The sequence below is a fragment of the Eumetopias jubatus genome, unplaced genomic scaffold (assembly GCF_037043125.1).
Source record: "Eumetopias jubatus isolate StellerSeaLion01/CBP00866 unplaced genomic scaffold, mEumJub1_p1.0 scaffold_12, whole genome shotgun sequence".
NCBI lineage: Eukaryota > Metazoa > Chordata > Mammalia > Carnivora > Otariidae > Eumetopias > Eumetopias jubatus.
This window is the reverse complement of record NW_028274818.1, coordinates 33,592,076-33,607,679: the sequence shown is the minus strand read 5'-3', so window position 1 is coordinate 33,607,679 and position 15,604 is coordinate 33,592,076. Positions and strand designations below refer to the sequence as shown.

Genomic DNA, 15,604 nt, shown 5'->3' with positions numbered 1-15,604 from the left:
GAATTTAAAGCAGAGACTCCAGTAGATACTTGTACACCAACGTTCACTGTAGCATTCGTCACAATAGCCCAGATGAGGAAAAGACCCAAATGTCCATCAACAGAAAATGGAGTTTTAAAAAGTGACATAGAGGGGCACATAGGTGGCTCAGTTGTTAAGCGTCTGCCTTCTGCTCAGGTTGTGATCCCAGGGTCCTGGGATCGAGCCCCACATTGGGCTCCCTGCCCAGCGGGAAGCCTGCTTCTCCCTCTCCCACTCCCCCTGCTTGTGTTTGCTCTCTCACTGTGTCTCTTTCTGTCAAATAAATAAATCTTTAAAAAAAAAGGTGACATATACATGCAATTGTGTATCATTTGGCCTTAAAAAGGAATGGAATTCTGATTCATGCCTCAACACAGATGAACCTAGAAGACATTATGCTGAGTGTAACAAGCCAGACACAAAAGGACAAATGCTGAGTGATCGCACTTATATGGGGTCCTTAAAATAGACAACTTTATAGAGGCAGAAAGTAGAACAGAGGTTACCAAGGGCTGGAGGGTGGAGAGGATGGGGAGCTCTTGTTTAAGGAGCATAGCATTTCAGTTTGAGATTATGAAAAAGTTCTGGAAATGGGTAGTGGTGATGGTGGCACAATATGGTGAATATACTTCATGCCACTGGATTATATGCTTAAATGTGATTAAAATGGTAAGTTTTATGTTACGCCTATTTTAGCACAATAAAAAAATCCTTAAAAAACATTTAATCTGTGTTTTTGTGTTCTTAAGTTTTATTAAGTGGGTTCAGAACAGTTTTTCCTCTAGAGTTAAGTTAGCTTTCGTGGTAAGGCAACAGCCTTTTAGGTTTCTACCTGATGCCCTCTGTGTTGCGGTCTCTCTACCCTTGCCAGTGATCGTTCCTAGACTTGCTTGCTGAGCCTCGGGAATTTTCTGCCTTTGTCCTTCTGGTGCTAGTTTCTCTGGCTTCGGGTGATTTCTCATACACGTGTAGCTAGTACTCAGCCAAATACTTGAGAGTATCCCTCTGTTGAATTCCGAGCAGCTTGTCTTCTCTCTGATGCTCAGCCCAGCAATTCTAGCCACCTTGCACCCCGCAAACTCCAATCTCTGCCTGTCGACCCGGCGAGGCTGCTGGCTTCCTGCACTGTAGCTTGGTGGCTATCTCCAGGTAGCGAGCTGTTCCTGTGGTAAAGTGCACCTTGTCTGTTTCCCTTCTCACGAAGATCACAGTCCAATGTTGCTGCTTGTGTGATGTCCCAGGCAGGTGACCCTTCAGGGATTCCTGGAGCTCTTTCTGTGTATACACAGAGCCCTTCCACTCTGGTTCTCTGCCCAGAAACTCCTGCCACTTCAGACTCCCTGAACACTGCTCTCTATCTCTTAAAGCCTTCGAGCCCACTGTGTTCTGCCTGGGTTTTCCCTCTTCCCATTGTGACCCAAAATAGGGGTCCACCTGGGAGCCAGAGCAATTGTTTCTTTTTCTCTCCGTGTTATTTAATATCTGAAACTTGCTGTGCGTATTTTATCCAGTTTACTTGTTGTTTATTGGTATCAGGGCACGTCTGGGACTAGTTATGCTGTCTGGCCCCATCTGGACGTGTGAATTACTGTATTTCTAATTTTAGAATTTTTGCTTTCTTTAAAAACAAATCGGACCCTTTTCATTATGTCTTGTTCTTACATTATGGTTTCCACTCTTTACTTCCCTTCGGAACGTTGTGAACATCCTTAATGTAAGGCATGTTCATCTTTTTTCTATTATCTGTATTTCTTTGGATGTGAGAAATACACATCTCTCTCTCTCTTCCCTAGTTCTTGGGCTCCTCATGTGGGATAGACATTTTTATTAGGAATTTTTCTTCTGTGGAAGCTAGTTCCCCAGGAATCAAGTGTACTAATTTGTGGAGGTTTTCTCCGTGGGGCAGGAGCACATTTGACTCTGTCTGCCGAGGCCCAAAGGTTTCAGTTTTTATAAGATTTTATCGTTTGGGGTTTTCCACATAGACAAGATAATGCAAATTCATACAACACACCAAGCAACGTTCAGAGGCAGGCTTTCTACTTCTTTTTTCTCTACCGTCTTGTTTCTTTGTTGCCTCATTGGCTTAGTGAGCAGGCTATTTTAGTTTCCATTTTGTGGACTGGCTCTCAGATTTACGAAAAGGCCCGTTTCTGGGTGGCAATATTGCCTGGGACTTTGGACTCAAGTCTAGAGAGTCGTAGGTGCTAAAACCATGGTCCCCATAGGGATTAACTTCATTCTGGCTCCTCTCTAGGTCACAGGGTTTAGCTCTTGCTCACTGCATTGATTTTGAATATTCTATCTGTTCTTCTACTTGGGGATTTCCCAATCTCAATTTCAAGCTCAGCTGTCTGTTTTAAAAATTAATTTGGTTTATTGTATCCAGTTTTTCCAAGCCTTTTGCATGGGATGGGAGGCTTCAAAAGTCATTCCTGTCCACCATATTGCCTTGAAGGGTGTGTGCTATTAAGAACTCCATCTTACTGCCTCTCAAGTCATATGGTTTCTGGAATCATACTCTTTACCTTTTAATGAATGTATTATTTGTCTCCTATTTTGTTCCAAAGAGAATTTTAGATGCCAGTGGTGAACTTCCTATCTCCTTGTCTGATTATAAGGTACTTACGTGGCATGGAGCATGTTACTTTAGTTTCTACACTCCAGGACACCTGAAGAAACACCAGCCTAGCACAGTGCTAAGTATCTGTTGAAAAGAACAGAAGGAAAATTTCTAAAACTTTATTAAGAACTTGTGTTTATTAAGTTCAATTTCTTTAAAATGAAACATAAGACAAACTTTCACCCTTTTTATTGGACTGAAGATAACTGTTGACTATTTAAATAGGTAAGCGATCCCTCAACCAGTAGATGTTTTTGATTTTCTCTATTAATCTGCTAAGAAAATATAGCATTAGAAAAAAGCTCAATAAAAAAATAATACCTGGGTGGTATTATTTTATACCACCACTATTTTATAATACCTGAGCCGCCTGGGTGGCTCAGTTGGTTAAGCGACTGCCTTCGGCTCAGGTCATGATCCTGGGGTCCCGGGATCGAGTCCCGCATCGGGCTCCCTGCTCAGCAGTGAGTCTGCTTCTCCCTCTGACCCTCCCCTCTCTCATGCTCTCTCTATCTCATTCTCTCTCTCAAATAAATAAATAAAATCTTTTAAAAAAATAATACCTCCTTGGTATTTAAAAATAGAGCTACTGTATGACCCAGCAATTGCACTACTGGGTATTTACCCACAAAGATACAGATGTAGTGAAAAGAAGGGGCACCTGCACCCCAATGTTCAGAGCAGCAATGCCCACAATAGCCAAACTGTGGAAGGAGCCGAGATGCCCTTCAACAGACAAATGGATAAAGAAGATGTGGTCCATAGATACAATGGAATACTACTCAGCCATCAGAAAGGATGAATACCCACCATATGCATTGACATGGATGGGACTGGAGGAGATGATGCTAAGTGAAATAAGTCAAGCAGAGAAAGACAATTAACATATGGTTTCACTCACATGTGGAATGTAAGGAATAGCACGGAGGACATTAGGAGAAGGAAGGGAAAACGAAGGGGGGGAATCAGAGGGGGAGACAAACAAAGAGAGACTCTGGACTCTGGGAACCAAACTGAGGGTTTCAGAGGGGAGGGGGGTGGGGGGTGAGTTAGCCTGGTGATGGGTATTAAGGAGGCTACGTATTACAACGAGCACTGGGTGTTATACGCAAACAATGAATCATGGAACACTACACCAAAAACTAATGAAGTACTGTATGGTGACTAATATCATAATAATAAAAAAAATCTCCTCAAAGAGGCAATGCTTCAATTAGCTAAAATGGGAAGTGACAAAATAGATCCAATCCTTTTAAATTTTATTGGTTATCATGAAGTAACTTAGATACACAAAGATGCAGAGAGAATGACATCATAAATGTCTAGCAACCGGTGTAAGAAATAAAACTGCCAAATGGAGATGGGGGGCCAGGAAGGAGTGGGTGGTGGCACTCTCTCTTGGGACTCTGTTATTGGAGCCCCCAGGGACATCCTCCGGATCTGGAGCCAGAGGAGAGTGAGATGTAGAGGCAGGGCCCCTTTTGTAAAGAGGAAGCTCTGAAACCCCCTCATTCTTGCTGCTGGTAGCTCCACAAGGGGTGGTGTCTCCCAGAGGGCTGTATAGTGTGGGGACTAGAGGGGCCTCTGGTTGACCTCCCAGCTGGAGACTTTGGGAGTAGTTAGATGCACCCCATTCCTCCTCATTTTAAGAAAATCCCTAAGAGACCCTTAGTTGGAAATTTACGCAACTGGATTGCCCCAGACTTCCCCAAGGAGGAGGAACGTCTTGTTGCTTTTGCAAAGAAATGAATCATTTGGAAAACTTGGGACTCTGGATATTCTTTCAGAAGACTTTTCTAGGGAGGGGGCCACAGAGAGAAGGGGGACACAATGCCAGCGTGAGACGCTTGAGCACAGCTGGGAAATAATTTATTTGGGTGCCTGCTTCCTGCATCCGGATCTTGGGGAAACCTCTCTCCAGAAGGATCCAGGATCCCCAGAGGGATGATAGGAAGGGGTAAGGACAGGTTTAATTAAGAGCAAAGTGGCCTCAGCACTGAGCAGAACAGGCTTCATGGGCCTTATTGTCAAACTGAGGACAGTGTTCCATCCCATGGGCAACTCCTCCTTCAGAAAGGGCTTCTAGAAGAAACTCTAAAAAACACTCAAGCTATATATTGGAAAAAGCTGAAAGCACCCAAATATTTGTGACTTCCATGACATTTTAAAATTTAGATTGAAGTTTACTAAGAAAGAGGAAAACCAGCAATGATAATGCAGATTCTCCAGAGGCAGGTAAAGACATACCTCAAGCTGAGTCTATCATTTTGGCACTTGTAAGACAAAACGTTAACTCAGCAGACAGAATGCTAAACCCAAAGGGAAGGAGGGATCCTTTCTCAGAAGAACTTATACCAATTTCGTTCAGTTATTTTTACTTATCTGCAGGGATTGCCCAGAGAGGTGACTCATTCCTGTACCAGGGACTTTTGAAGCAAAGGCTAGGAATTAATTTCCAGCTCTTGATTAGACTGTAGAGTCAGATTACCCATGCTAGAAGAAACCTTTGCTAGTCTTCAGTTTAACTCATTTAATTTGCAGGCGAGAGCCTGAAAGACAGGTGGTCATACCACTCAGTGACAGCTGGGACTGCAATCTCATGTCCTGACACCCAGCCTCATGGTTTTTTCCGATACAGCTCAAAAGCTCCTCTGGGCTGGAGAACACATTCAGAGCTGGCTTACCTGTGAAAGACAGTTAAAGAAATGTTGACTTCAGGTGGGGAAGCAACTTGTTCAGCTATAATGGAACCCTTCCAGGGGCAGGAAATTAGATATGGGCTAGACTGTACTTTCTTATTACCTGTGATGGGAAGGAAGAAAGTCCAAGTTTCCAAACTCAACTTTAGACCTTATATTTATTCTAAAGTAACAATCTGTGATTAGTTTTGAGTATATCTGGTTGGATTATTAGAACCACAAGTAACTCCAGTCTCCTTCTGTGTTCAATACTGCCGGAGAAGGAAGACTAAGTTTGAGATGAGACCTTTGGGTTTTCCTTCTCATTATTGTTGAAAGGAGTGCATGAGGTGGGAGGGCAGGTGGCAGAAGTTAAGAGAAATCGATTCAGTTGCTCTTCTGTGTAGAGTATGTTCAGAATGTGCTTTCTATAAGTCCATACGGCAGGTTCCTAAGGTACTAGGAAGCACAGTGGGCCTCCAGGTGGGTTTGGAGAGGCTTGTTTGGGTGGTCGGTAACCTTGACAGGACCCCGGAAGGATGTGACTCAGCTTGATGCCTCCTGCCTTTCTGTTGTCTCATTGTTTTATCCAAGTCACAATTCCTTTGATGGGAATAGAGTGAAATGGAAAATGGAAGCATAGGAGCAGGAGAAATAAGAACTTTTTAAAGAGAAGAACTGGAATTGGTCATCTTCGAAGCTGGCCTCCAGTCCCCACCCACATGCACTCTCCGTACACATGGAGCCTCAGAAAGACAGTCAACAAATACACACGCTTAGCCTGTTTCTTTCTTTCTTGTTTGTTGGACCACATAGTATCTTCTCCTTGTCATTCTTCGAATTTATAGCAGAAATCTTAACATAGCAATAATTGACCCAATGGTATTTTAGGAAGACGGTGTAGAAAAAGTGTGGGAAGGTAGAAAATATGTATTTATATAAATTGTATGTGCATAAAGCCTCTCAAATTTCTGGACATTTTTTATTTTGATGGTCAGCTCAATTCAGCCTGATGTATATACTTTTATGAAGTATTTTTCTATCTTATCTTCCGTTAACCTTCTCTCATTCAAAAACCTCATTGTTCTCTTTATTATGTAATTTTACAGTGACTTATATTCCTATTGGATTTAAGCATTTGTACAAATATTAGCTCATTTAATTATCATAATTGCAAGTGAGTGGAGGTCTTATAAAAGGCACTAAATTTGGAATCAGGAAATCTATGGTACATTTCCAGCTCTGACATTTACTTGTTTATTGAGATTGGATTAGTTTTAAGATCTCTTTATACGACATTTCCTTCATCAGAAGACAGAGACATAAATACTTTTCCTACCTCCTAGCAAAGTTGTGGGAAGTTGAGTGAGACCATGTGCATTATTGCAGGAAGTATTGGAGATTTCTCAAATGTTGATATTGTTACAGATAAAGAAATGAAGGCTCAGAAAGATTCACTTAGTAAATGAAGGAGAGTCATTACAAAGGTATCTACCTTTTTTAAAAAAACATTTTTAAATTTAAATTCAATTAATTAACATATAATGTATTATTGGTTTCAGAGGTACAGGTCTGTGATTCATCAGTCTTATATGACACCCAGTGCTCATTACATCATGTGCCCTCCTTAATGTCCATCACCCGGTTACCTCATCCCTCCACCCCCTCTCCCCTCCTGCAACCCTCAGTTTGCTTCCCATGATTAAGAGTCTCTTATGGTTTGTATCCCTCTCTGGTTTTGTCTTGTTTTATTTTTCCCTCCCTTTCCCTATGATCCTCTGTTTTCTTAAATTCCACATATGAGTGAGATCATATGATAATTGTCTTTCTCTGATAGACTTACTTCGCTCAGCATAATACCTCTAGTTCCATTTACATCATTGCAAATGACAAGATTTCATTTTTTGATGGCTGGGTAGTATTCCATTGTGTGTGTGTGTGTATACACACACACACACCACACACACACACACACACACACACATCTTCTTTATCCATTCATCTGTCCATCTGTCGATGGACATCTGGGCTCGTTCCACAGTTTGGCTATTGTGGACGTTGCTGCTATAAACATTGGTGTGCAGGTGCCCCTTCGGATCCCTACATTTGTATCTTTGGGGTAAACCCCCAGTAGTGCAATTGCTGGATTGTAGGGTAGCTCTTTTTTCAACTTTTTGAGGAACCTCCATACTGTTGTCCAGAGTGGCTGCGCCACTAGCATCTTTAATATATGTTTTTATATTAGAATTTTAGACTTTACACAAAAGGATCTTTTTAATATTTTTAAAAACTTGACTCTACTAATTTGAATAAAGTAAAATTTAAATAAAGTTTTCAGTCAGCAGAAAATATTTCCTCCCTATATAACAAGATAAACTGTGGAGACCCTGATGACAATTACCCAATAGCAGCCATAGTAATTCCTATTTATTCAGTGCTTCAGATGTTTCCCAGTGTGACCGTGGCCCTACTTAGTATACAAATACTTGAAATATATTTCTACCACTAGATGGAGACATAACCATAAGTGATCAAAGTTCACTTGCCAGTTTAAAAGGAAAAAAAAGCACCTCACCTTCCAATAATTGTATATGGAAAGGGACATATATGTTAGTTATACAATGTGATAAATTTTTTTGACATTTTTATATACTTGTTTAAATTTTTACTATTTTAGTGATATGAAAGCTTGACATGTGAAATGTTCCAGGTATTTTCCAAATGCTATATTGATACCTCAAATCTCTGGGACTGAACAACAGAAGATGGTCAGTTATAAAAACAGAATAAAGTCAAACTGCATATGTAAAACTATTAGAACAGTGCCTAGAACCTAGTTTTCTTTCTATTTAAGAAGGGTAAAAGATCTAATAAAAACTATTATATAGCGCTACTTTCTGTCATGGAATTTAAAGTTTTTTTTTTTTTTTTCAGAATAAGCCTAGATGGATGCATCAGTTCTGCCTAAAATCCTGTAACTCTTTTCACTCTACTGATTCAAGACTATCTTCAAACTAGAAACATCTTCCTTTATTATTTCTGTAGTTATTGACTACAATGAAAGTGTTTTATGTACATTATTATGTGCTTATATGTGTATATGTTTTTACAAATTGATATATATACTTCTTTTTATAGGATATAGATCATAAAAGTGAGATTTCTAGGTTAAACATTATTGGTATTTAAATGTGATCATTTACTGCCAGATTACTGTCCAATTGTTAAAAGACACTTTTATTGCTGATGTGTAAGTTTGCTTTATCAAAATGTTTTTAACACTGAATGCTTAAAATTTTGCCGATCTGATGAAAGAAACTTAATTTATAATTTTTTTATTTGCACGTCTTTGAATACCTGTGAGACTGAACTTCTTTTCATATTTTTATTGGGTATATGCAATTTTTTCCTGTAATTGTCTATTTGTTGGCTTATCCAATTTCTTATTTGAATGTTTATCTTTTTTAAAAAAGATTTTATTTATTTATTCATAAGAGACAGAGAGAGAGAGAGGCAGAGGGAGAAGCAGGCTTCCCGCTGAGCAGGGAGCCCGATGCTGGACTCGATCCCAGGACCCTGGGATCATGACCTGAGCCGAAGGCAGACGCTTAACCATCTGAGCCACCCAGGCACCCAAAATGTTTATCTTTTTAATTGTAAAATTCTTCTTATATTAGATATTAATTTGTTATCTATCATATGGTTGCAAATTGTTATCTACTATATTGATTCTCTCTAGCTTACATTTATAGTGATTTATGCCATATATAATTTTGAAAGTAATCAAATATTTTTCTTACAATTGTTTTTTTGGTATTGTTCAAGTTTATTCAATTGTTATTCTTAATTCTTATCACATATATGTACTTTCACATAAAGATAATAAAATGATATATACATATTTAAATTTTGGATGCTTACTCTACCTGGATTTTACTCATGTAAATGAGGTGATGCAGCAATCTTTTTGTCTTCCAGAACAATATGCATTTATCCTGACTTCATTTTTATAAAATACTCTATTATTTTTCTACTGAATTAAGATATCAAGTTCATCCTAAGTTTCGGTATAATGTTAGATCTGTTTCCCTACTCAAACATTTCACTATATTGGTTTATCTACTCTGAAATATGTATTAGTACCTTTCATGATTACAATTCGACAAGTCTTGTTTCAGATAATTAAAGATATAAAACAATGGCTATTATGAAATTACAGTAAGTCTCAAAATCAGCTTAAGTCCTGCACTCCTGACATTGAAGATAAGCAATTTCATTTGTTCCTCTTTCTGAGGCCTCAGAAATGATAAAGCTAGGTGATTCCTAGTTTTCCTGAAACCTAAACACAACACAGGGCTTTTTTAAAAAATAAATTTTCCATGACGAATAGTTCCATTGTTTTGATTTGAAATTTTTTTTTCTTACGGTAAATAACTGTTTTCTCGGAGCAGTGTGGCATTCTGTCTTATTATAAATTACTTAAACTTAGAAAGACCTTTGTCTCTGAGTGGGACTTTCAGGAGGGGAAAGCCTGAGTTGACTGCTTAACTGTGTGCTCGCCTGGTTGGAATGTAGTTCTCTCAGTCTCTCCAACAAAGAGTCTCAGAACTGTGTTATGTAAAAGTCATCCTATATTGTAACATATTCCCTAAAAGTATGGGCTTCTGATTGGTTGCTTTAATAATATTAGCCTTAGTTATAATATTGAAATTCATATATCTATTTTGGCAAAGATATAAATACTTGTGAGCCAGGGCACCTGGGTGGCTCAGTCAGTTAAGTGTCCAACTCTTGATTTCAGCTCAGGTCAGGATCTCAGGGTCATGGGATGGAGCCCTATGTTGGGCTCTGCGCTGGGCATGGAGTCTGCTTAAAATTCTCTCTCTCCTTCTCCCTCTGCCGCTCCCCCCTTTAAATAAATAAATACTTGTGAGTCTTATTTTTAAGGAAGAGCTTTGACAGTTTTTCCCCATTATTCAAAAGATAAAGTAAAACCCCACAGTGCTGCTGGATTCCTTATTCAAAGAGAGAATTAAGCATCCTTGTCTCTTTTAAATTAACAACCCTCTGGGGACTGAATGATTAAACTGAGGTGGAGTGTGTGCTAACAAAGGTAAGAGTAACCTCCATCTGGGGCTCAGAGGGAAGACCGTCTGTCTGTTGCCATCTGTCCCAGCAGCTGATTGTCACTGAGGTTGGATCCATAGGACTCAGAATTTTTTTAATGATATGAGGACATCTGCAAGCCTTTGAACTTAAAGAAAGATTATTAAACTGCTTAATTCCCCATTTCTGGTTTGATACGTCCTCTATCAAACTGGTTAGAACCCTGGTCTGGTTAAAGGCAGAAAACAGGTGTTTTTTCTTAGGGCGAACTGAAGGTCCAGCAGGGGGAGGTTTTGTTTCTTTAATGTGCCCCTACCCCCACCCCCCCAGCAGAGGCTCTGTAGACACAAGGGGTACTGCCACCCCCTGGTGGCTGAATACACTCTGTGATGCTCTGCTTCCAGGAAGCTAACTCAGGGCAGTGATAGGCACTTCTGAGTTGAAGAGCCTCTCCTTACCCTGGCTCAACATTTGCTATTTCTTTTCTTTTTCTTTGGACAAAAAAGGATGGTCAAAACTTCCACTTTGTCGCCCAAGCATTTGATGACATTCTGCTACTGAAGATGATCTGTTTTTTTCTTCCCTGAATGAAAGTCCATGAATTAAAAGACAGGGAGTGAAATTCATGAGTCCTAAACAGGGTCTCCAGCCTTCTAGAAGCACTTTGTTTTCAGGATCTGCATATTTCCTGAGAAGTGAAATGGGCATATTGAAGACAACCCTGATATATTCTGAATATAACCCAGTTCCCAAGAAGGGAACGTTGATCAAGAACTGTTTAGGTATCTAGTTCTTTAATAGAAAGACAATAATGTTTTCCAAATGCAATGGTATATTAGTACAAAAAGACCACTAAATACATATATAAATCAGAGAAGAGCCTCTAAGACTTCAAAAAAATGTAAGAACATTATTACGACAAATGTAATAACATTCCTAATGTTTTAAATATGCTTTCTGAAATAAAAGGAAAAACAATAAAACAATAGAAACCTCTCTACTTTGAAGAAAATGGAAGCACCTATCTTGCAGTCACTGTGTTTGCAAAGACAATGATTACTTATATATGATAAAGAAATGCATATTCAGGGGACAAAGTCTTAACATGTTTTTTTTCTATTCAAAAATATTGCCTTCCGAATAAAAATACTGACTTATTCAAATGTTCTAACACCAATGGCTAAAGATAATAGTATACTTTGATGAGAGAGAGGAGAAATAGAATACATACATATTAGCTGTGTAGAAAAATCTAAATTAAAAATTTTAAATGTTTTTCTGTCCTGGTATAAATACTTTCTATCCTTTCAGGAGTTTTGGGTGAGGAAAAAGAAAATCAATGGTTTAAAGGCCTTAGGGTTTCTACTGAAAATAATAAATTAATCAGCAACATTCCAATAATAGTCATGAAAAGGCCAAAGGAGGAAAACAAACATGGAAGGCATTAGGCCTAAATTGGTTTTTATACTAAAAAGACAATATTCAGAAATATAATATATATATAACATTAGAAATGCACTTTATTTTTACTTACATTTAATTTAATAAACACATAGCATATTGGGTCAGACACTACTCTAAACACCCTACAAATATTGACAGATTTCACTCATAAAAATTCTACAAGGTTCTACCGTAAGATTTATAGAAGAGGAAACAGAAATGTTATAAAACTTTCACAAAATCACACTGTTCAAGATCTCGATATATTTTTTAGTTTAAAAATTAATATATAAAATGTCCCTTTAAAATACATGAAAGTAAAATTATTTAGTGTTCTATAAACAAACACAAAATAAATCATGAATACTATATTTAGCTATTGTATTAGCTGGAGCTACCATAACCAAATACCATGGACTGGGTGGTTTATATAACAGAAATTAATTTTCTCGAGTCCCAGGGGGCTGGATTCCAGTCTGGACGAGGCAGCCCGCCCCAAAGGCTCCCGGCGGGCAGTGCCCCGCAGCTCTGGCCAGACCGTCTGCCGCTGCCCCAATTGCCTGGAGGCGGAGCGACTGGGGGCTCCGTGCGGTCCCGACGGGGGCAAGAAGAAGCATTTGCACAGTTGCTACATCCCGGGCTGCGGGAAAGCCTACGCCAAGACGTCGCACCTGAAGGCGCACCTGCGCTGGCACAGCGGCGACCGCCCCTTCGTGTGCAACTGGCTCTTCTGCGGCAAGCGCTTCACGCGCTCCGACGAGCTGCAGCGCCACCTCCAGACCCACACGGGCACCAAGAAGTTCCCCTGTGCAGTCTGCAGCCGCGTCTTCATGCGCAGCGACCACCTGGCCAAACACATGAAAACCCACGAGGGCGCCAAAGAGGAGGATGCCGGGGCGGCCCCAGGCGAGGGCGGAGCGGTGGAGCCCCCCGGGGGCAAAGGCAAGAGGGAGGCCGAGGGCGGCGCGGCTCCCTCCAACAGAGCTGCTCCGGTCCCGCCCCCCACGCTGGTCTCCCCTGGGGGCATCAGAAGAGATTTCCCCGCCTCCTCCCCCCACCCCACCCCGGCCTGACGCCCTTGGGAGGCGACTTGAGTCAGAGGAGAAGGTGGTTATTTATTGAGGGGGAGGAAAAGTGGTGCGGGGTCCGGGGGACCCGGCGCTAGAGTTTTCTGTAGTCTCTGAGGCTGGACAAGACGTGTTTGGCTGGGCTGGGAGGAGCTGCGCATGCCCCTCCGTCCTCCCCTTCCTCACTACTTCGCTCCAGCGTCCGGGCGGGGGGGGGTTGGGGTGGGGTACCCCTACCGCGGCCGGAGGGCGGAGGGGACCTGCTGGAAGAGACGGCGCGTCCCCGGAGCAGAGAGGAGTGGGGCCGCCGCGGGCGCTGGGGGTAGCTGTCCGGACACGTCCTTAGCGCCTGGGAACCGGGACATAAAAGCGCCTACGGACCCGCCCTGCGGCCCAGGTCCCTTTCCTCCCCCTTATAGTGCTTCTATCCTTATGGCTTCCCGAGGGAGAGCTGAGGTGGGGTAGGGGAGACAGGGGTCCCCCTTAGGGAGGGGTATCTATCTGGTTGGGAGGGTTGTTGCTGTAGAAATAACTTCTTTGATGTGCCTCCTGATTAACCCTTCCAAACCCACTCTGATGGAGCCATGAAGGAAGAGGGGAAGAGACCAGGATCGAGAGCAGTGGGGTGGAGGAGGGAGCTAGACTGGGACGGGGAGGGCAGAAAGCCCCCTTCTAAAATGAGAGAAAGGGATTTGGTGGGGCAGTGGAAGGAACCAACCCCTTACCTCTCTAACTCGGATACAGTCCTTGTTTTTTTTTTTTTTATTTTTTTATTGTTATGTTAATCACCATATATTACATCATTTGTTTTGGTGTAGTGTTCCATGATTCATTGTTTGTTCATAACACCCAGTGCTCCATGCAGAACGTGCCCTCTTTAATACCCATCACCAGGCTAACCCATCCCCCTACCCCTCTCCCCTCTAGAAACCTCAGTTTGTTTTTCAGAGTCCATCATCTCTCCTGGTTCGTCTCCCCCTCTGACTTACTCCCCTTCATTCTTCCTCTCCTGCTATCTTCTTCTTTTTCTTTTTTCTTAAAATATGTTGCGTTGTTTCAGAGGTACAGGTCTGTGATTCAACAGTCTTGCACAATTCACAGCACTCACCGTAGCACATACCCTCCCCAATGTCCATCACCCAGCCACCCCATCCCTCCCACCCCCGACCACTCCAGCAACCCTCAGTTTGTTCCTGAGATTAAGAATTCCTCATATCAGTGAGGTCATATGATACATGTCTTTCTCTGATTGACTTATTTCACTCAGCATAACACCCTCCAGTTCCATCCACATAGTTGCAAATGGCAAGATCTCATTCCTTTTGATGGCTGCATAATATTCCATTGTGTATATATACCACATCTTCTTCATCCATTCATCTGTCAATGGACATCTTGGCTCTTTCCACAGTTTGGCTATTGTGGACATTGCTGCTATAAACATTGGGGTGCACGTACCCCTTCGGGTCCCTACATTTGTATCTTTGGGGTAAATACCCAGTAGTGCAATTGCTGGATGGAATGGTAGCTCTAATTTCAACTGTTTGAGGAACCTCCATACTGTTTTCCAGAGGGGTTGCACCAGCTAAGCAAAAGGTATTTTATTTAATATTAGGGCATGTGTGTATATGCATGTTGTTTGTACCTGTGTGTGTATGTGTGTGTGTTTCTCTACTGAGCCTGGGGTCTCCAGCTAGAGAGACCCCACCTTATTCACCCCGTCCAAAGTCCTAGGGCTTAGGCCCACAGCATCTCTCCCTCCCTTGGGGATGCTAGAGCCCAGTCCCAGGACTGGGAGCTAAATGGGAAGTGGGTCTGGGGTCTGGTTAGGAATATACGTTGCATAGAAGGGAGCCCTTCTTAGAAGGGACAGGGTGACTCTCCCTGAGAGACTCATGGGCCTGGGGTAGTTTAAGAAGTAATGTTCTTTCTTTTTGCTCCCTCTTTTCCCTACCTCTTGCTACCCCAACAAGAGGTGCCTTTCCTTGTCGAGAGGGTTGGGGGCAGTAGAGAGTTGGCAGTACCTGCAGGTTGCCTGGCCAGGTGGAGACAGGGGGAGAGAGGGAGGGCCCTGTGGGTGTGGGATGCCTTTCTCCTCCACCCATTGAAACCAGCCACCCCCTCCCTGTGCCACCAGGACAGCCTTCCCCAGTGGCCATTGTAAGGGGAACTCCTGAATGGGTGTTGGGGCGGCAGGGGGGACACTGATGTTCCCCTTATGGAAGCCTTGAGCTCTAAGGGTGCGGGTGAGGGTTTTGGATGGGTTTTTTTCTGCTCCCTTCCTTTATACATCTAGGTTGCTTGGCTGTCTATCCCCTTGTAGGCAGCCCCCTAGAGGAGAAATGTAGGATTTTTTTTTCCTTTAACTGCTGTGAACCCACTTTGGGGGGGGGGAGGAGGAGGAAGAAACAGCCTGTGTTTTTTATGCCATAATAAAGTCATCAACCACAAAAAAAAAAAAAAATTAATTTTCTCACCATTCTGGAAGCTGGAAGCCTAAAATCAGAGTGCCAGCATGGTGGGTTTTGGCGAGGGCTCTTTTCCTGGCTCACAGTTGGCCACTCTCTCACTATGTCTTCATACTGTGGTGGTCAGTGGGGGAGACGGAGAGAGAGGGCTAGCTTTCTTGTCTCTCTTCTTATAAGGGCATCAGTCCCATCATGAGG

The 15,604-nt window shown here is 42.0% G+C and overlaps 1 protein-coding gene across 1 annotated transcript; it reads left to right on the top strand.

The window, feature by feature from the left end:
- The first annotated feature begins 9,520 nt into the window (after positions 1 to 9,520).
- Positions 9,521 to 12,944, top strand: LOC148162786 (transcription factor Sp6-like). Its single transcript, XM_088017039.1, has 2 exons — positions 9,521 to 9,540; positions 12,332 to 12,944. Exons 1-2 carry the CDS (start codon positions 9,521 to 9,523, stop codon positions 12,942 to 12,944), a joined length of 633 nt encoding a protein of 210 aa, XP_087873165.1.
- The last annotated feature ends 2,660 nt before the right edge of the window (positions 12,945 to 15,604 follow it).